The 20,438-nt window shown below is 35.6% G+C and overlaps 1 protein-coding gene across 1 annotated transcript; it reads left to right on the top strand.

Annotated features, from left to right (window-relative positions):
• The first annotated feature begins 2,762 nt into the window (after positions 1-2,762).
• Positions 2,763-6,261, top strand: LOC110805618 (uncharacterized). The gene is made up of 5 exons (XM_022011237.2): positions 2,763-3,221; positions 3,884-3,969; positions 4,191-4,496; positions 4,591-4,674; positions 5,632-6,261. Exons 1-5 carry the CDS (start codon positions 2,778-2,780, stop codon positions 5,981-5,983), a joined length of 1,272 nt encoding a protein of 423 aa, XP_021866929.1. The 5' UTR covers positions 2,763-2,777; the 3' UTR covers positions 5,984-6,261.
• Positions 6,262-20,438: the final 14,177 nt, after the last annotated feature.

Genomic DNA, 20,438 nt, shown 5'->3' with positions numbered 1-20,438 from the left:
AAACGTTATAGAATATTAATTAACTATGCAAAATGACATAATTATAACGAATATTTTTTGGGTCTTAAAGAATTACGAGCCTTCAATAGGGCGCAATCACGTAAGGGTCAAATTGTGGTTAAATTCGATGAACGATTTGTGAAATGATTAATGCGAATTTTAGCATGTAAATGAAAATGAAGTGTTTTTGAGTTTCAAGTTGAAAAGGGTGGCTTTAATGCATAATAAGATGTCCAATGACCCTAACTTCTATTGTATTTATGGCAAAACATTAGAAATTAGGTTAAGAAATAGACGAGCCATTAAACTCAGAGGGAGACGCTGGATCCAGCTCGGGCTGCCAAGGCCAGCGGCTTGCGTTGGGTGCTGGTGTAAGCCGCCAAATTGATTTAAGAAATTTGAAAGATTATGAAGATATTAATGACGACATATTAAATTATGTTAATCCAGTCATTAATAAGGTTGGAGTTTAGGGATTTAGGTACAATCGAGCCCAAAAGCAATTGAAAATGTTTGTAAATGTGTTTTGATGATTAATGAACAAGTGAAATGACATTTTAACCCTTTTTGTGATTGCGGTCCCACATGATTAAAGTCAGACCAGGTACAAAATCTTGATTTTAGTCCAATCACATGACACTTTTGGGGAGATACAAATTATATGTCTACATCGTCCTTCTTAAACCCCTAGTCATTCTTCCTCATGCTCTTGTTCTTCAATCTGTCAAGCTCTTCAACTAGCGTATTATTCTCCTGCTCAACACATGAGACTCTATTTCTCAGAACGATTCAATCAGTTGACAACCTATGCTTTTCTGCTACAAGGACATTAGTGACATTCCTTTACCAATCAACAATATCTTCATCAACTGAATCAAACTTTGTGCAAGCCCTTTGTTCGGTCTCGGTATTGTAGAATTTGCAAGATACTAAATTTTTCTCTGGTATTCTATGGTCCGTCCTCTTAGCAACAGGAAACCCAAATCCACATTTTACTTTGTTGACGGGAGCATTATTTTCTGCAACAATTAACAAACACTATCCAATTCAAAGATTTAGGGAAAAAACCATAATTTTCTAATTTTAAAAAATTAAAGTTCCAGAAAATTATACATAAAACTTTCTCGGATGTGGATGAACACAGTCGAAACATGATGGATGATTGAATTGAGAAAAATCCACCTCCAAGCCTTGCAATTTCAGCGATTTTGGATGCAGAGATATCTTTTTTTGATATTTCTGGGTGGGGAGAGATGAAAGGCAAGGGGTTAGTATTTATGTGTTGGAAATGGAGAGAAAAAGAGTGCACGTAGTGAAAAGTGAGCACATGTGCCTGACACGTGAGAGTTAATGGCTTGAGAATTCAGGTTATTGTCACATAATGGAAAGAGGTTGTGTCTTGCAAAGAAATTTTAGTTAAAAGTGACTTTGCCAACTATGAACATTCATCTAGGAACGTTGGGCCCGGTCACCAGTAAAAAGAACCACACACGAAGTCAACACCTCTTTAGTTGGGACCTGCCAGTAATAATCCATACTTGAAATCTTTTAAAGATGAATGTTCATATAATTAGGACCTGCTTTATCAATTTTTCCAAAATTTTATAGTGTTGTTTCTCGTAAAATTTGAGCTATATAAAAAGTTTTTATTGACATTGCCTATGGAGAAATTCCGAGCTAATCTCAGTGATTGGAAAAAATTTCCAATCAAATGGCATTTTCGTAAATGTTTTTCTTAAAAACAATTGGTGGTGTAATGTTAGGTGTTGACTGTATATTTGTAGTTATTGACTGCATATTACTCGGTTTGATTATCGTTAACTGTATATTTTATGACAATTGATGAATTACTAAAATGTAATATTGGTAAGTGATTGATTGTATATTTATAGTTGTGGACTGTTTATTAGTAGAAGCTTACTGTGTATTGTGAGCTGTTGACTGTATATTATATAGTTGTTGATGTATTATGGAATACTATAATGACCGTACATGTGGCCCATATTTGATGACATGTCATTGTACTTTAACCCACATTTAATATTATTTTCGTAATAAAAACATTATTTATTTACGAAAATGCCATTTGATTGGAAAAATTCCCCAAATCACTAGGAAAGGCTCTTGCCATTTAGTTAACTAGTTGTTGGACAGTGCGCTAGCGTGCACGATCCCCAAGGTATACAAATTTAGTTTGCAAAAATGTTACATAAAATACTAACATTTATAAATTTACGTTATATGCTAGAAAGCAATGCTAAAGTTCGATTTGCATGTAAGTAATAATATGAAATTATACATACGTTTACAATATTTGTGTCATTGATATTGTAGCATTCCACAAGCAACAACATTGATAGGAGAGACGAGTGGGCAGAGGAAAGCTAGGCTAGTAAGAGTGACGGAAGAAATTTGGTGAAATGAGTTATTGGGTTGGCCGTAAAAGGAAAAAGAAAAGGCAAAAGAGGGGAAAAAAAGAGAGACAGATGGTAGCAATATGACCAAGTGTATGAATGTCTCAACATTATTGACAAGAATAAGACAAAAGCGTGGCTGGTGGCTAGCGCCTGGCAGTGCAAGATGACCCAAACTCTGAGGGTAATATGGGATGTACACTATTATTAAGAATAAGACAAAATAGAAAACAAAGCACAAAATAGGGGCATAATGGGAAAAACACTATTGCGTAAATAGTAAATAAAGTATGAGACTTTATAAGTGTTGGGATATAGTAATATTAACTCGGAAAGGCTCTTGCCTATGTAGTAAGGGAAAAAATGCGTTTGGCTTTTCCCCGTGGAAGAAGTCCGCTTCTGATAAATTCAACCAACACAAAGCAATTTCATCAACAGCAGCGACAACGACAACGACAACGACAACAACAACATCGCATCCCCTCTCTCTCCTCATTCTTCCTCAAAACTTCCATTTCTCTCTCCTCTTCCTCAATTTCTCCCTTCAAAACCCTAACCTTCTTCTTCTCTTCCTCACCTCGAACTTCATCAATGGAGGCGGACGACTCCACCAACCATGGCTTCGATCGCCCTGAGATGTTTTCACTCTCCGTGGCTAATACTGTCGATGCTTACGATCGCCATGTCTTTCTCTGCTACAAAACGCCTGATTCTTGGCCTGCTATCGTTGAGAACTCCGATGCCGATCCACTTCCTAAACTTCTATCCTCTGCTCTTAAGGCTCGCAAGGATGACCTTCCTGTCAAGGTCTGTTGTTCTTCGATTTCGGTTTTTTTGTGGGCTGTTCGATTTTTTATTGTTTTATTATTTGTTGTGAGTTTATTTTTGTTGACCGTCGAATCCTTTTGATGTATTTTCCTTGAACTTTTGCGGTTTGACTCTAGATTATCGTGCGTAGTGTTGCAATTGTTGACAATCAAAATTTATAGAGTATGTAGGTTTGTTTACTATCGGTATCGCAATTTTGAAACGAGGAATTTGATCATTTTTACTCTTGAAATAATTATGACGGAGACTTCTAATCTCTAGATGTATATAGAAATAGATTATTTTTAGGTTTGGAGTAAAATTATGGTATGTGATGCCGTATGAAATCATCTAGGCTGCTTAATAACCAAATAGATCAATCCGTTCCTCTAGGATGAAACTCTTGGTTTGATGTTTTAGTAGTTGGTGGAAGAAAATTCGTTGTAGTAAAAGTGTGCATTCTTATTTCAGATTAATAAAGCGGGAAAGCTTGCATTTGTATTTAGGACTTCTTAAATGTGTATTTGTATTTACGGACTCGTAAAGGTTCTTATAACAAGGGCTGGAATCTTTGTTTCTGCATTGAGATGCATAGGCTACTTTTTTTTATCGTGACCTGTTAATGAATAATGATTCCCCTTCATATATCTCTTGCTATGCAGACTCGTCTGACCATATGCGGGGGATGCAATGGGGATGAGTGCTCAGATGGTGATATATACATTTTCCCAGAGATGGTCAAATATAGGTAAAGAAAATTTACGATGACTTCCCTTAATTTACTGTCTAATGATGATTGCTTCTTAGCTTCCATTGGCATTTTGGGTTATTGTTCATTTCAGAGTTTTTGTGTGCACAAATTATTCTCAGATTGGCTCTACATGACTAGTTTATTGTTTGGTTTCTTTGAACAATTTTCTTTATTATTGCATCTTCATCTTTATAAATGGTCAACTTTGGTGATAATAGGGGTTTGAAGGAGTCTGATGTGGATGCATTTGTGGATGACGTTCTTGTGAACGGTAAAACATGGGCTTCTGAAACGCCTGAGTCCTTGGTTGGTGCATATGTTTTTGTTTGTGCCCATGGTAGCAGAGATATGAGGTGTGGTGTATGTGGTCCTGTTCTCATTGATAAGTTCAACGAGTTAATTGAGTCCAGAGATTTGAAGGATAAGGTTTTCGTGAGTGGTTGTTCTCATGTTGGCGGTCATAAGTACGCTGGAAATGTGATCATCTTTGGGACAAATGCTGAGGGCAAGGTTACTGGTGATTGGTAAGATACTATTTCACCTGCTTCCTTTTGTGGACTTTCTCAGCGTTTACATTGATATGTGAGCTTATTTGTTGCTTGCTTTCTTGGTTTGCAGGTACGGTTACGTCACTCCAGCTGATGTTTCAGACTTGCTTGATGTTCACATTGGCAAAGGAGAAATAATAGAAAAGCTATGGAGGTATTATTATAGCTTTGCTTATATCTGTTACATAACTTATTTATTTGTCTTGTTTGGTGCTGTTATAGTTTTTAAAGGTTTGAATGTGTTATACCCCCTTCCCATAGCCCAAGGTGGCATGCACTCTTCTTCGTTCTCCTTGCTTAATACTAGCTTACTGCTACCGAAATTTGTTGGGCCTCATAATGTAAGTCACTAATGCTTTTTGAGGTTTAGCTTCAATTTTTGGTACTGATAAAACAAATGGCTCTTAATACCTCTTCGCTTCCTTTCCATGAAGTAGAAAATGGTCGTCCCCTTGTCGTCCCGTTATCGCTAGTAGGTCAATTGGAAACAACCTCTCTGCAAATGCATGGGTAAGGTAGCGTACGTCCGACCCCCCTTTACCCCGCTTCTTGCGGGAGCCCTCTTTGAGGCAATGGGGTAATGATAATGATGAATGATAAAACATATAAAATTGCTTTGAATCCAAGTCTATGATTCCTATAAAATTTCCAGGAATATTTTTGGGTTAAATTGTGTTTTTTACCACCTAAAAAAATTGATAAATTAATTTTTTCCACCGCCTAAAAATAAAATAAAAATTGTTTTTTACCATCTCTTAACCGAAAAGATGGACGGAAACATTATGCGGACACATTTCAACGACTATATTTTCTATTTCTTTCTCTTCTCCCACGATTTTCATGTATATATAAGCTACTATTTTCTCTTCCCGTTAATTCATATAACGTTTTCGTCCATTTTGTAGTTAAAAGGTGGTAAAAGACAATGTTTATTTCATTTTTACGTGGTAAAAAACAATTTTTATTTTTTTAGGTGGTACAAAACAATTTGTCAATATTATTGAGAGAATTATTTGTTAAAGTTCTACGTGCCTTGTATTTTGAGGAGGAAGTATTATTCTGGGAAGTGTGTTTTCTGGTTGTATCTTTGACTCGTGATAATCGATTTCAGGGGCCAAATGGGCTTGAAATTGGAGGCTGCTGAGAAAGGAGATAACAAATCTCCAACTGAAAACATTCAGGAGAAATCGCAGGATTCTGGAAACGAGGTTAAGGAAAGCTCCACAAGCTGTTGCCAGGGTACAAATGGAGTTTCATGTTGCAGGGATAGCTCTGTTGGCAATGGTGAAGTTGCAGAAGCAAACTTGAAGAAATCCACAAACGAGCCTTGCAAGAAAATCAGGGTATGCTTGCCAGCTTGGACAGGGAAATGGGAGCAAAGTGATCTTCTGATGGCTGGTGCAGTTGTTGGGGCTGTAGCAACTGTTGCTGTGGCTTATAGCATCTTCAGAAGGTCGGCATAGGTTCTCGAAATGTCTGCTTGCAATTTGTTGTGTGAATGATGATCTTTTTGTAGCAAGATGTAAACAATGATTCTTAAACCCACACCTTTGGTTACTGGTTAACTGCTAGTATAGCCCTTAAAAGGTAGGGATAGATTTGGGTGATTCGGTGGGATTTTAAGATGAATCACTTCGATGTACCAATATATTGCTTCTTAAGCACTGCACAGTTTATATGTCGGGGGATTGGAGAATCCTTGTCTGAAATTGAAATTGATCTGTACTTCTTTGCTAGTAAATTTCCAGCTATTACCCGACAGTAAAACATATTTTCTATTCGTGCATCTATGATTGATACTTATCCAATTGTATTTGTGTGTGTGCTTTTTGATGGGATGGGGCATAGGGGAGGGAAAGGTATAGCTTACGAGAAACCTTGGCTTTCAGTTATTGGAATTGGAATTGGAATTGGATAGATCTACATTAGCTAATATATGTTGGCAGATGATTTTTAAATAACTCTGCTGCTTAAATTAGCAGCCCATGTTTCGATTGAAAAAGGAAAGGACCGGAAGATACTAAGGCTTTGTTTTGTACGGGGTAAAATGGGTTCAGTGTAAAATGATTTTCATGGAAAATATTTACAAGGAAAAACGCAAATCCAAACTAGTTTTCTTTTGCTTGGTTCCTTAAAAGAAAATGAGAGAAGATGGTGAAGATTGAAGGGAAGAAGGGAGAGGGAGGTAAAGAGAAAAGGTGGAAAAGTGGTTTCCCTCCCTTTTAAATGGAAAAGGTTTTCCACCTTTGAGCAAGTTATGGAAAATTATTTTTCATCAATTGTCAAACCAAACAATGTAAAATAATTGAAAGGGGGAAAATCGTTTTCCACGAAAATGTTTCACACACTGCAAAACGGAGCCTAAGGGGTGTTAGGTTCGCACAAGTTAAAAGGAATGAAATCAAGTAATGTAATGAAAGGGAAAAGAAATCAAATCCATTTGTTATAACACTAATTCTTAAATAGATCTAGTACACACTATTTTTTATTGTTGACCATGCCTAAAAGAGGTAAAAAACTTGTTCCTAATTTATTTTGACATGCTTATTAGGATTATTTTGAACAAAAAAACAAATCAAATTGGTGTTGTTGATACATGTTGTGCTTGAATAATATGATTTTTAAGTCACATTTGAGTTTTAAAAACATAGGTTACTGTGATTCAAAAAATAGTTAATATGTCTAAGAAATTTGGTGTTTAATTTATTATAGTCACTACATGAACAGTAAAGGTTCTTATGTAAAAAATGTGCTAGAGAAATTATTGCTTTTGGGTCTACACTAGTATTATTATGGACCACATCCAAACAAGAATAGGTTGTTTGTGTGACATTTAAGGGTTTTTCACCTCTCATCTTTCTCCCACCATTCACCATTCACTTCCTCTCATATGATTTCACCACCTCCTATCCAATCGGCCGCTGCCGCCTCCTCTGCACTTGATCGTCGTCGCCTTTTCTCCACTTCGGCCACTGCCCTCCTCCTACTTTCCACCGTCGTTTGCTCTTTCTCTCTCTTCTCCATATTTACCACCACAATAAGGTCAAGTGTGAGGTTTACATGGTCGAATTCGACTATGAAAACTTTAGATCTAGAGCTTAAATGGTCGGATTTGACCATCTAAAATCATAATTAATAATAACAAAGGTAGTTTAATTCTTACATATGATTTTTTACGGAGTATAGTTTAAAGCTCCAGTTCTAAACCCTATTCTATGAATAATGTACCTTGTTCCTAATTTTGGGAGTGAGCCCTTGGAACAACTCCGGGTACGAAGTATTTCATGACCTCAAAGTTAGATCAAACGTCATTTAGTGCATATGCATGGGAAGTTGGGAACCTTTTGATCGGGTGATTCCAAATCAATTGATAATAATACAAACAACATGACATGAACATCTTCAATGAATATACTTTCAATATATACATTTGAACTCAAAGTTTATTCATTTAAGCTCAAATTTTATTTATTTAGTTCAGTTTTTTATTTTTATTTTATTTATTTATTTTTCTTATTGATGTAATTGTGAAGTGCCTGTTATTTTCACTATTTACAAATCATATTTGTTGATACATACATTTCCTTTTTGATCTTCAATTAAATCATATTTATTATACTCCCTCCATCATTTTTTAATCTTTACGTTTGATATCATGCACGTGATTTAACAAATAACTAGTGTTTGGTTCTCAGGCGATACTCCGGGTTACTACTTTGAATATCATATGTAAAAAGTATGGTGTTTATTATACTCTTGGATGTTCCAAGTTATATATATTTATGTGCAATAAAAATTATATCTAATGGTTGGCTAAGATGGTAAGACATTAACTTTACATTTGATAGATCCCATATATATATAATACATTAGTAGAGACAAGGTTCTGGTGAGAACCCTCTTAAGATGAGAACCTCCTTCCAATGAGAACATATGACAACCGTTAGATTAACATAAAATGGACGGCCGAGATTGATAGGTTGTCGTACACCTGTCAAAAATAAAATCCTAACGAAACCTCCTAACAATGTAGTAGGGTAAACAAGGTCGAATCTACAGAGAGATGGCTATTTAAATCTAGCTTTCAAGGTATGGCGAAACTAACAATGTCAATATCAATGAACCTAATCAACTAGAAATGTCAATGAATAATCAAACCATCAACAATAATAATAAGGATTCATAATATAAACATGGATTCCCAAACCCTAGAAAGCGAACTACTCAATCATGAAACGAACAATGAAAATCAAATCTAAGAATGAAAACATAATTAAAAGCAATAAATAAAATAAAGAGAAAATTCGATAATACCTCAAAGAATTACATTGATGGAGTATGTAGAAAAACTAGGGTTCATGAAAAAGAAAAGAGAGAAAAAGAACGTGAATTAGAATTCTAGGAGAGTTAAAACCTTAGGAAAATAAAAGCATAAGGGAAATAAATTAATTCCCTTCAAGTATTTATATGCTTCCAAAATTCTAAAGAAAATAGAAAAAAAAATAACAATTACATAAGCTATGATTTAATTGGACGATCAAGAAACGAACGCACACGATTTTGCACGGAAGTAAGTTGGGCGGAGAAATCAGCGGGCCCGCTGGTCCGTCGCTGGTTTTCGCGCCCAAGGAGAGGAATCGGGCCATCGTTTGGGCTGTGGGCGAATCGGATAGTCGAGCCATCTTGTTTATGTCATAACTCTTGTTCTACAATGCCTATCGGGACGTGTGACCTGTCGTTGGAAAGATCTTGAAACCTACTTTCTATTCCAATCAAAATCGCCTCATTCCGACATGTAGAACTTGAGATATCATCAAAAGAGTGAACTCTTGTCCGTTTCGATGCTTAGAAAAATAGCGTTTAGCTTCGATGTTGACTCAAAATTATCCCTAGAGACATGTAATGATCCTCGAGTCAACATTTCATCCGTTCATCATCCAAATCAACTCATAACACTCCGAAAGCATCCAAATGACCGTAAAATCACCTGAAACATTAAGAAAACACAAACGGGGCTTAATAGAGTACGGCAACGATAACTTATGCAAATGTGATCCTAAATGCAACTAAAATGATATAAATGCCTAACAATGCAACCTAAACCCGCCTAAAATACCCTATACAAATATGACTCATCAGAGATCATATCTCGCTAATTAAATGAATTTGGATGCGGTTCCCTCTCTCCCTCCTGATCGAACTGACATTTTCTCTCTTCTCATCTCCCTCCTCAACGAATTTTCTTGAAATACACTTGAAAGACCGCAAATTAAGTCGTAATTTCGCGAACATTGCAGAGATTTTGAGGTATTTTGCATTCTTCTTTCGATTTTGTTCCTTTAATTATTTTTTTGTCGAATTTGCTTGAAAATAAACTCAATTATCTGCGAATTTTGCACAAATATCTGCAAATTACTCACTCTTCATTTTGCAACTTCTTACTCTTCATTTTGCTTCATAATTTCAGAAATTTGGTCTCAAATTTGATACTTTTGTCAATATTAAGTTACAAATTCAGTCGATTTTTTGCAAAATCGAATTATGCGGCGTTGAATTCTTCATCGATTTAAGAAGTTGATCTCGGACACAGGTATTACTTGCTAATTTGATTGAATTAGATTTCTAGGTTTTTAATTTCTCTAATTTTCATTGATAAATTTTCTTTGATCTGTGCATATTGATTAAATCCTTTTTCGACTTGAAGTTGTAAATTCGATAAGTTTCTTAATATGGTTTACTCCAAATTTCTTCTGCGACGACAGTAAATTCGTCTCTAGGATTTTCTAAATCGAGCTCAAAGCGGGAAATATTGGAATATGCTTAAGTTCGACAATAATATCATCCAAAAATTTATTGTTCAATTCGCTGCAAATTAGCAACCTATAATTCTGAATTAAGTGCTTTTTTCAAGTCAATTGTGAGGACATTTGACGCTCTAATTTCTGTAAATTTTATCAGTTTGCTAGCTATAACTTAAGGTGAATTTGTGATACTTAAGAGATGTTGCAAACGAATTTTGAATTTAATTTTTAGGCACAACTCAAGTGTGCTGAATTGTGGTTTGATGTATAGCCAGTTTTTTTTTTTTAAAATTGTGTTAGAGCATCAGCTTCTTCTTGTTCTGCCTGGGTTGACCAGCATGACTGATGGGTTAAAGTTGTGCCTACTGGTATAAAATCTGGTATGCTAGGGTATGTTTTGCAGCATAGTTTTTCTATGCTTTGACTGTTAGGTATAATATTTTCATCCTCAATTTGGGATAGATGACTAGCAAACACAATTGCATATTTTCTCCCCTATAGCTCTCCTGTTTTTAAAATTAGATTGAAAGTTATTAGAAGTGAATCATTTAGCTAGACTAAAAATGAGTTAAAGTAAATAAAAATTGAACAAAAGTAACCCTAATATCTCTTAAAGTAAACTAATTGTTACAGAGGCTTGTTCTAGATCCTTCTTGTGTAGTCATTTGAGAGTGATGCAGGCTCAGAAGCTGCTGTTGTTTACAATATGTTGTTGCATTTTAGCAACTGGTTTTGGCTTGGTCTGACTACAGGGTTCAAGTTCTAAGCTTGCAGTATGTCTTAGGGTATTGCGATTGGGCTGTTGTTGTTGCAGGTTGTTAGTTAGTTAGGGGTTGCTATATTATAGACTTGAAGTAAATGAAAATGGTACAAAAGTAAACTTAATATATCTTAAAGTAAACTAACTCTCTTTAAACGAAAACTAAGTCAGTTAGGGGTTGCTAGATTATAGACTTGAAGTAAATGAAAATTGTACAAAAGTAAACGTAATCTTTCTTAAAGTAAACTAATTCTCTTTAAAAGAAAACTGAATCGGTTACGGGGTGCTACATTGTAGACTTTAAGTAAATGACAATTGTACAAAATTAAACTTAATCTCTCTTAAAGTAAACTAGTTCTCTTTAAAAGAAAACTAAATCACTAGATGATTAAACCTTTGAACAGTTCTTGCTATAAATTGTTTGTATTATGCATTTTTGTGATTGACTCATATTTTATCTTAGTTTTTAGTAGTTGCGATCTGAGTTTTTGCCTTTAATTTTGTATTTTTTGGGTATGCTTTTTCAATCAATGAGGCAGAGTATCCGCTTGTTTGGTTGTTTAATTCATGGTTTGATCTTGGACTTTATTTTGGGGAGGCATATGTTCGAGAAATAATGGAGTTGAATTGGAAATAATGCAATGAGGCAAATATATGCACATATGTATGACAATACCACTGAGTTAACAGACAACAAAACTATAAGTTGTGATGCTAATTGCTAAATGCAGTATGATGGGTACGGAGACCTATTGGGGATGCTAGCAGCACATCTAGTCACACCTTTGGTCTCAATCCACCACCTTGACGTGGTGCAACCAATATTTCCAGGAATGACACAATCCCAAGCAATCCGCCACCTGTTTGAGTCGGTCAACCAGGATTCGGCTAGTATAATGCAACAATCCATCTGCTATGACAAGAACAGATTCTAGTGTCTCCTGGGGATATCTTTCAGATAATGCACAGTAGAACATCATCCGTGTTTTGACTAGAAAACAAACAATAACTATAAGCTCAAATGATGTTGTTGTATGCATTGCTGCTGCATTTCAGCTGATGTATTGCTGCCTTTGACTGCAGGGTTCAGGTGTTTTCTCTCATTTCCAAAGAAAATTTTGAACAGAGTCTTGCCAGGATAGGATAAGCATCAGCATTACTAGAACCCCAGCAAGTCCCAATGACGAACCTCCAACCCTAAACACTGATGACGAGTCCCACAAAACATTTGACAGTCATATAGACTTCATGTGCAAGAAGATAGGCACAGAGAAATCAGTTCTACAACTTTTATTTTAATTTTTTTCTTAAATATAAAGTCGAAACCTATTAGCTCAAATGGTAGAGCAATGTGCCATTGCACATGGGTGTAGGTTCAAATCCTACATAGGTTGATGATTACTACGTGTAAAAGTCTTATCGTATTCTTCTATTATTTGATAAAAGTAAATGAATTTGTCTAAGAAGTAAATTCATTAAGCTAATTATGAATTTGTATAATATTTTTCCATAAATGGAATATTGGACATCTTAAGTGTGATTCTAAGCTTTGAGTTGATATGCCATGTATACATGATGAATATCGAACTTTGTGAAGGAAGAAAACTGGAAACGTTCTACAAGTTTGAGCAAAAGTAAACTAAATCTCTCTAATAGTAAACTAAATCCCTTTAAATGTAAACAAAACAATAATGAAACTTCAATTGTAATTTTCATCTCCGTACAATATGAAACAAACTATAAGAAATAAATATATGGTCGGATGTCAAAGTAAAGGTTTTTAACTTAAAAGTAAATAAAACAATACAAAAAGTAAATAAAAATAGAAAACTAGAAATGCAGGTAAGGTGGGAAATGTATTCATTTATCAACGAATCAGTTAGGTCAAATGTAGCTTTTGAGAGCAGACACAACATCTGAAGTGGTGGGGAGACATAAACAAATAAGAAAGCGGTATGAGGACAAAGTAGAGGTTTTCCAATTAAAAGTAAATAAAGTAATACAAAAAGTAAAGATGAACCTACGTGGGATTCAAAACCCACATCTTTTGTGCATTTGCACAATGCTCTATCAGTTGAGCTAGTAGGCTAATGTTTTTAAATAGAATAAATAAAAGTAAAGCAAAGACCAAAACACTGCCTTGATTTCCTCCAATGTCTATTTATCTTAAAGTAGACTAAATCTCTATAAAAGTAAACTAAATTTATGTAAAAGTAAACTAAAATCTTTAACGTACATTGGCTGATTTTTTAGAACAGGCAAGCAGAAGCTTGGGTTACAATTTCAAAATGCCTGCAGCCCTATTGTTTTCAGTTTAGCTTACTACAGAGATCAACAGTGTAAGGTTGGTTCAATCAGACTGGGTACTCCTTGTTCGTTTTGAGTGGTTGTTGCAGCTTTGAAGTTTTGTGGTTTGCTTTGTGGTGGTCTGCAGTCTTCTGGTGCAGTTTGTTGCACACTTGGCCAGGATGCCTGTATCAAATAGCAGAGAATAGCAACAACCACTTGCAGCATGTATCAGAATCTTGTATTTGAAGGAAATAATGCCCTTGGTCCAAGTATGCATTCTATGTTAAGTCAAATAAATGCGGTTCAGTATTAATTAACAAGTTAATAATTCAGTGAGATCAAGTGAGCTGAATGCCTAGCTAGAGGCCGCTTCAGTTCAAGTGGAATTAATGATATTAATCCACAGCTTACTCTTGACTGAACCCGTAGGGTCACACAAATAGTACGTAAACGGATCAAGTATTTAATGGCATTAAATACTCTATCTATGGATATTCGGAATCGACGGATCTTGGTTTCAGTGGGAGCTGAGATCGTCACAGGCAAGAAATGAATACTCCGGAAACGATGATATTACAGGAAACGGAAATATGGATCGTATCGGAAATATAAATATTATCCAAGTCGTAGATGTTGCCGGAAACGGAAACATGGTACGTATCGGAAAATATTATCGGAAATGGAAATATTACCAGAATCGGAAATATTGCCGGAAACGGAAATATTGTCAGAATCGGAAATATTACCGGAATCGGAAAATAATTCCGGAAACGGAAATATTAAATATTTGTTCGAAACGAAAATTAATTCCGGAATCGGAAATGTTAAATATTGTTCGTATCGGAAATGAATTCCGGAATCGGAAATTTAATCGGAAGCGTATCGTACGAATAAGCATCGGACGAAACCTGCCGGACGAGGGCCCAGCACGAAGCCAGGCCATCGCCCAGCAAGCCAAGCGCGCCGCACAAACAGCCACGCCAGGCCCAGCGCAAGGCCAGGCCCAGCAGGCCGTGGCAGCGCGCACAGCGCGCGCAGCGCGCGCGGGAGCTGCGTGGGCTTGCAGCTCGCGCAGGCCTCGCTGCGTGGGCTGCTGCTCGCACGCACGCATGGGCGGCCCATCGAGGCTGCCGTGTGTGTGTGCGTAAGTGTTTGTGTTCGTGCACGTTTCCTAAAACATGCAGAGTTCGGTTAATGATTAAATTCCTAATTCTATTTGATAAATTAATTAAAATTAGAGTTCTTGTAGGATTCTAGGTTTAATTAATTTGTATCTGAATAGGATTTCGATTCCCTTTCCATACCCCTATAAATATGAGGCTAGGGCTCACAATTTATAACGAGTTTCAAAGTATTCAAAAGTGAGTTTTTTGAGAGAAAATTAAAACACACATCTTGCTCATAAAAGTGCCGAAATTTTCTAGTACCTTAAGGGCGATTCTAGTTGGTCAATCTTAAGGCGGATCCGGACGTACTGTGGACTATCTACGGAGGGACGACACTTGGAGTCCTAAAGACTTGTTCTTGTTCGGTTCGGGCGCAGCTAGGGAGGGCACGCAACAAAGAGTATGCATCTAAATTATGCTATATGATTATGTGTAAATAATATGTTGTCCTGGGTTAATGGTTGTTTCCGCATGATTTATGTAATATCATATGTATCATAACCTAACAGTGGTATCACGAGCCCCTTATTATTTTCATAATCTAAATTGCATGAACATGGTTAAATATTACAAATTTGCAAGAATTAAAAGGGGTGATTAATTTTCGTAATTGTTAATTAATTGCAAATTGCGTTTATTTAATTATACGTACGCAGTTTTTCGGCAGTTTCTTCGTTACTCATCCGAATTGAGTGATTTTTGTGTCAATTCCGCATGTAAAAGGCATTCTAAAATTTTGACAAAAATATTATTTTTCTGCCGAACCCAGAATTCTCAAATTCGAAGGCCAACTATGACTTTTCGAAGGTTTTAGTTTTTCGAATGCAAAATTTCGTAAATTTAAGATGTTAAATTAAATATTTGCGATTCTTGTTGATAAATCTTGAATTTTTGATTGACCTACTGCATATGTTTAACAAGTTTGAATGCCTAGTCTTGTTAATTATGCAATCTAATTTGTAATTATGATTAATTTGTTGAAAATTAGAATAATTTAGAATTAATTTGATTTTCATAATTAATTGTAATTTAATTAGAAACCTATGATTAAAAACCACCATAAAAATTGTAAATTTATGATAAATTTTTAATTTTTATGACCTAGACTTGAATCCATAACAATCGGAAATCAATTGGATAATAAATTTTCGATTTTTTCGCCCTAAAATTATGAAATTAATATTATTTATTAATTTGTCATTAATTTTAAATATAAATTTTAAATTTTTATGCGATTCGTTCATAAAACTTGCACGCACGAAGCAATGGACGCTTCGTGTTACCCTTAAGGGGTGTTGTATAATGCGGGCATGCGACGACGAGCAAGGGAGCTCGTCGCCCGTGCGGCACGAATGCAATGAGCAAGGGCGTAGTGCACGAGCACAAGGCAGCAGCCCTGCCTTGTGTCGTGTGCCACGAGCAATGGACGAATGGGCATGGGCGAAGGGCGAGCCAAGGCAGTCGCGTGTGGGCAGCAAGCGAGCTGCGCCACAACGCGCGCTGCCTCGCACAAGAGCGCGCAGCCTCGCGCGCAGCGAGCGCAAGCTCGCGTGCCACGAGCGCTGCGCCCAGCATTGCTCGTGCGCACAACGAGCGAGGACTCGCGCGCGCACAGCCAGCATTGCTCGCGCGCACAGCGAGCGATGTCGCGCGCCCAGCGAGCGATGGCTCGCGCGCCCAGCGAGCGATGTCGCGCGCCCAGCGAGCGATGTCGCGCGCGCACTGCGAGCGATAGCTCGCGTGCGATGAGCGCTGGCGCGCGCAGCGAGCACCAATGCGTGCGGAGGCTTGCGATGGGGATGCAGCAGCTATGCGACGAGCGCATGGGCTGCGCGCACATGGCCAGCAATGGCTGTGTGCGTGCGGCCCATGGGCGTGCAACGCGTAGGGTGTTTGCGTTACGATTAAAGATCGTTTTGAATGTTTAATTTGAAAATTTCAGTTCACGTAATTTTAATTAATTTTAAAATTAATAATTTAAATTATTTTCTTGGATTTTAATTTTGAATATTGTAATTATAATAAATGTTATTTATTCTAATTATTTTACTAAAATTAAAATCATGAATTAATTTAAATACGACTGAAATTAAATTAAACTTTTTGGATTCAATTATAAATTGATATGAGCTTTAAATTTTAATTAAATTTGTATGTTTCCGGTTGGACTAGAAATACATTTTTATGTTTAAAATTAGTAAAGCATATAAATTTATTGGTTTAAGTGGGAGCGCTTTTAGTCATAAACTCTTGATTAGGTCTACAAATCCGTAAGGTTAAAACAACTTGATTAGAATTAATAAGGACTGAATAATTGGTAGATTATTGGTGCCCTTGATTAATTGCTGCAAATGTTTACGTGATGCATAATGTGTTTTACTAACCAGCTATGTGGGCCATTCATGATAATGAATGGGTGAATGGTATATATTGTATATGTACTGTTTTGCAGGTTATGAAGTGACTAGTATGGCCCAAATAGGATAGAAAATATGGTCTGCGTACCATTAATTTGAATGTAATTGGTCTAAAGTACCAAAGTTATTTTTCAATTCAAATATGGTCTGCGAACCATCAAATAGTTGTAATTAGTTATAGCTTATCCTATTTGAAGAAAATGGTGCCTCCCACGGAGATTTTCAAGACGGACTTTGAAGTCAAAGCTTCAAGATGAAGTCGGGCCATACTAGATCACATTTATCTTATGCATGTTTTAAGTTATTTATTGCTTTAAATATGTCTTAAAATGCATGAGATTACGGCTTGATTATGTTGCATGATTAAGGATTTTAGTTCACTTAAAATCTAACCAACATAGTAAGAGCCTTAAGTTCCAAACTTAAAAATTGAGTTATAAGGTGCCATGCCAAAATATACACTTGCTTGGATATCCTTTACATCAATCTAGTAATAGTTTTCGCTCAGCGAGGTGTTACTTATTGGTCCTAAAGGGGCAAGGTACACAAATAATTGTGAGTACATGTTAGTTTTGGTGAAACTCAACGATATAAGTAAGGAGTCCTTTTATGTCGTGGCAAAATCGATAGGTTTACCTAATAAGTTCTTAGACGTACCTATCAACCAAGAGTAGTTTCTAGACTATTAGCAAAAGGCTTTTGCTTACCTAAAATGTTTTAGGATTAAGTCGACAAACTGTGCTTAGTTCTTCAATGACTTTAGGATCTTGGAATCATTTTATTCACACCTGCCGGAACAATAAAATCGAATAAAATGCTAATAACTTGTTTGAATTGCATGGTTGCTTTAATTTCAAGTTATTATTCATGATAAATGTTTAGACTTTGCATGCTTCAATGTATGTTTTAATTATTGTTTATAATTAAATATCTTGCACTGCAATAAATCCTTTTAGAAAGGTAACAGTAAATTTCCTCGATTGGTAGTGAATCCAAGAACGATTCACGGAAAAGAGAGAAAGTGAGCAATTTAAAATGTACGTTTCTTATATCGACTTTTATGGTTGTTTTCGAATATCAAAATTGAATAGCAAACCAATTGGTGCTTGTGAATTCAAAATACACTGTAGTTTTGAGATCATAAAGCATTGAGTTTAATACGCTCAGCTTTACCAATGATTAACAACCTAATATCTTTGTCCATTTAATTCTCGAATGAGTCTAGTCCCTAGACATTCGAATAGATCGATGCTTAGAGAACTTTAGAAGCTTCTGGTAAGATCATCTAGTTGAAACAAAATATTCAACATAAATTAAAATGGTAAAGAACCTTGTTGGTGACATTGGACATGTCTAACAAAGTATAAAAGTCAACACTAAAGAATTCAATAAGACTATAAGAAAGGGTACAAGAAATAGGAAAACGAGGAACAATGAAAGGAATTTACGATTCCGTTTCTACCTATAAGTTTATGTTTAAAGAGAAGTGACCTAGCAATCAAACTTCCTTGGTATCATATACCGCTTGAGGTTCTTACTTTGGTAATAACTCAAACAATGGAAGCTAGGATACACTAATGACCTACAAGTGGGAAATGAAGCATGGCAATGCTACATTAATTGTAGGGTCATCTAAGTTTGTTTTAAGTCCTTTCAAAGGCTGGAACTTAATGGCTATTTTGTTCCATAATCAGCATACCTAAATTTCTGTTTCAAACACAGAAAGACTCACATTCAAGAAAAACAAAAACAATGTTTGTTTGTTTATTTGAATGAAATGGTCAATTACAGGTTGAGTCAATATGCTTGATTAAAACAAACAACTCTTTAAAGAACTTTACTAGGTTCAAATCAACCCCTTAATTTGAGTTCCACTAATCTTTGGCATTGTTGCTTAGACCATATCAATAAGTTAACATTCAAAAGCTCTATTTTGATGGACTTTTGAAAGTTGATTGATTTCTAGATCAATTCAAGACAAGCTAGTCTTACTTGTTGAAAGTAACAAAAGATATGAACTATTGTTAGAACGCCTAGACAATAGAGTTCAAAGCTAAAGAAAGATTTTATGACTTTATTATTTCACATGGATTTGAGTGAATATAGGTTTATTTACTAAAATGTGATATAAGTTGAATCTGTTTGGCTAGTTCAAAGATTCAGAAGTATAAAATCCACTTGGTAAGAAATCATAAAGATCTAGGTTAGATCATGTTGATGATTACTTAAATCAAGAATGATCATCAATGATTGTGTAGTAAAATTCACAATCTAGCTCCATAAGATATGGCATATCTAAGTTGGAATGATCGAAGTCGATTAGTACTTGATTCGATCAATGATGGATCATAAAGACTTTTCCTTTAATTTCTAAAACAAAATGCTCAACTACCACCAAACTAAACCAAATTCGTCAAAGCTATTGAAAAGTAATTTCAGAATAACTTTTCATAAAATATATCTAGAGAGTTGCAAAACTCAGTGGGAGCTTAATGTTTGTCATTCGACAAACTAAGGCTCAAGTATAGATATATGTTTCATTATGATTTATTCAAATGAGACACAAGGGTATTATTTCTACCACGAATTTTTGAGAACATAATGTTTGTTTGCTCGGAATAATGTCCTTTTGGAGATTCGTTTCCAAAATGACAAGTGGGAGAAAATAGACCTCGAAAGTCTTCGAGGCGAACAACAAACATAAACGGACATTCCGGAGGCTTTTCGAAGTGCTTCAGAAAATCCGAACTTATTCTTTAAGGACTTTAGAAGTGGCTTTAAAGAATAGACATCTCTTAGAAGACTTTACAAGTGCTTCAAGGAGAACAGAATATTCAAAGGACTTTCAAGTGGCTATTGATATTCTATTGTTTGATGTTCTATACCCAAGTAGGCATAGAATTCAAGTCACTGAAACTATGAGATTCTTCTATTAGATAGTGAAGAAACATAGAGATCAGGTCAATGAAACTATGAGATTCTTCTATTAAATAGTGAAGAAACCTACAACTTGCAGTCAAACTATTATCATGTAGATTAATGAGTTTGTGACTTGTAAGAAAGCTATGACGAAACCCAGATTCCCTAAAATGGTTAGAGGCCATATATAGACTCAAATGTTTTAAATGGTTAAAGGCCATAAAACATACTCAATGTTTTGATGACAAAATTGAAATTTTGTTGATTTGCAAGAATAGGTTCACACCTATTGGTTACAAGTTTGTTTTAAGGATAAAAACCATCAAACATGAAATTGTGTTCACAACACAAAGCTAGCTAGATTAGTTGCTAAAAGGTTACAAGCAAATTCATGGCATGGATTGTGTTGAAACCTCATGCATAATCATAATGCTCAAGTCTATAATTCAAGCAATGATTGCATATCGGTACATATAGCAATTGGATGACAAAACAATTCCTCAATAAAATGTTAGGAATAAACTATGTACATGATATGTCATAGGATTTGTGGATCCAAATAAATG

Source organism: Spinacia oleracea, chromosome 3, assembly GCF_020520425.1.
Source record: "Spinacia oleracea cultivar Varoflay chromosome 3, BTI_SOV_V1, whole genome shotgun sequence".
Taxonomy (NCBI): Eukaryota; Viridiplantae; Streptophyta; class Magnoliopsida; order Caryophyllales; family Amaranthaceae; genus Spinacia; species Spinacia oleracea.
The sequence above is the reverse complement of the archived record's forward strand: the minus strand, read 5'-3'. Positions and strand labels throughout refer to the sequence as shown.

Excerpts from the sequence above, each read along its gene's own strand:
- LOC110805618 (XM_022011237.2), top strand. The coding sequence starts at position 2,778 with ATGCGTTTGGCTTTTCCCCGTGGAAGAAGTCCGCTTCTGATAAATTCA. Across the intron at positions 3,222-3,883 it reads AGGATGACCTTCCTGTCAAG|ACTCGTCTGACCATATGCGG; the intron begins GTCTGTTGTTCT and ends CTTGCTATGCAG. Across the intron at positions 3,970-4,190 it reads CCAGAGATGGTCAAATATAG|GGGTTTGAAGGAGTCTGATG; the intron begins GTAAAGAAAATT and ends TGGTGATAATAG.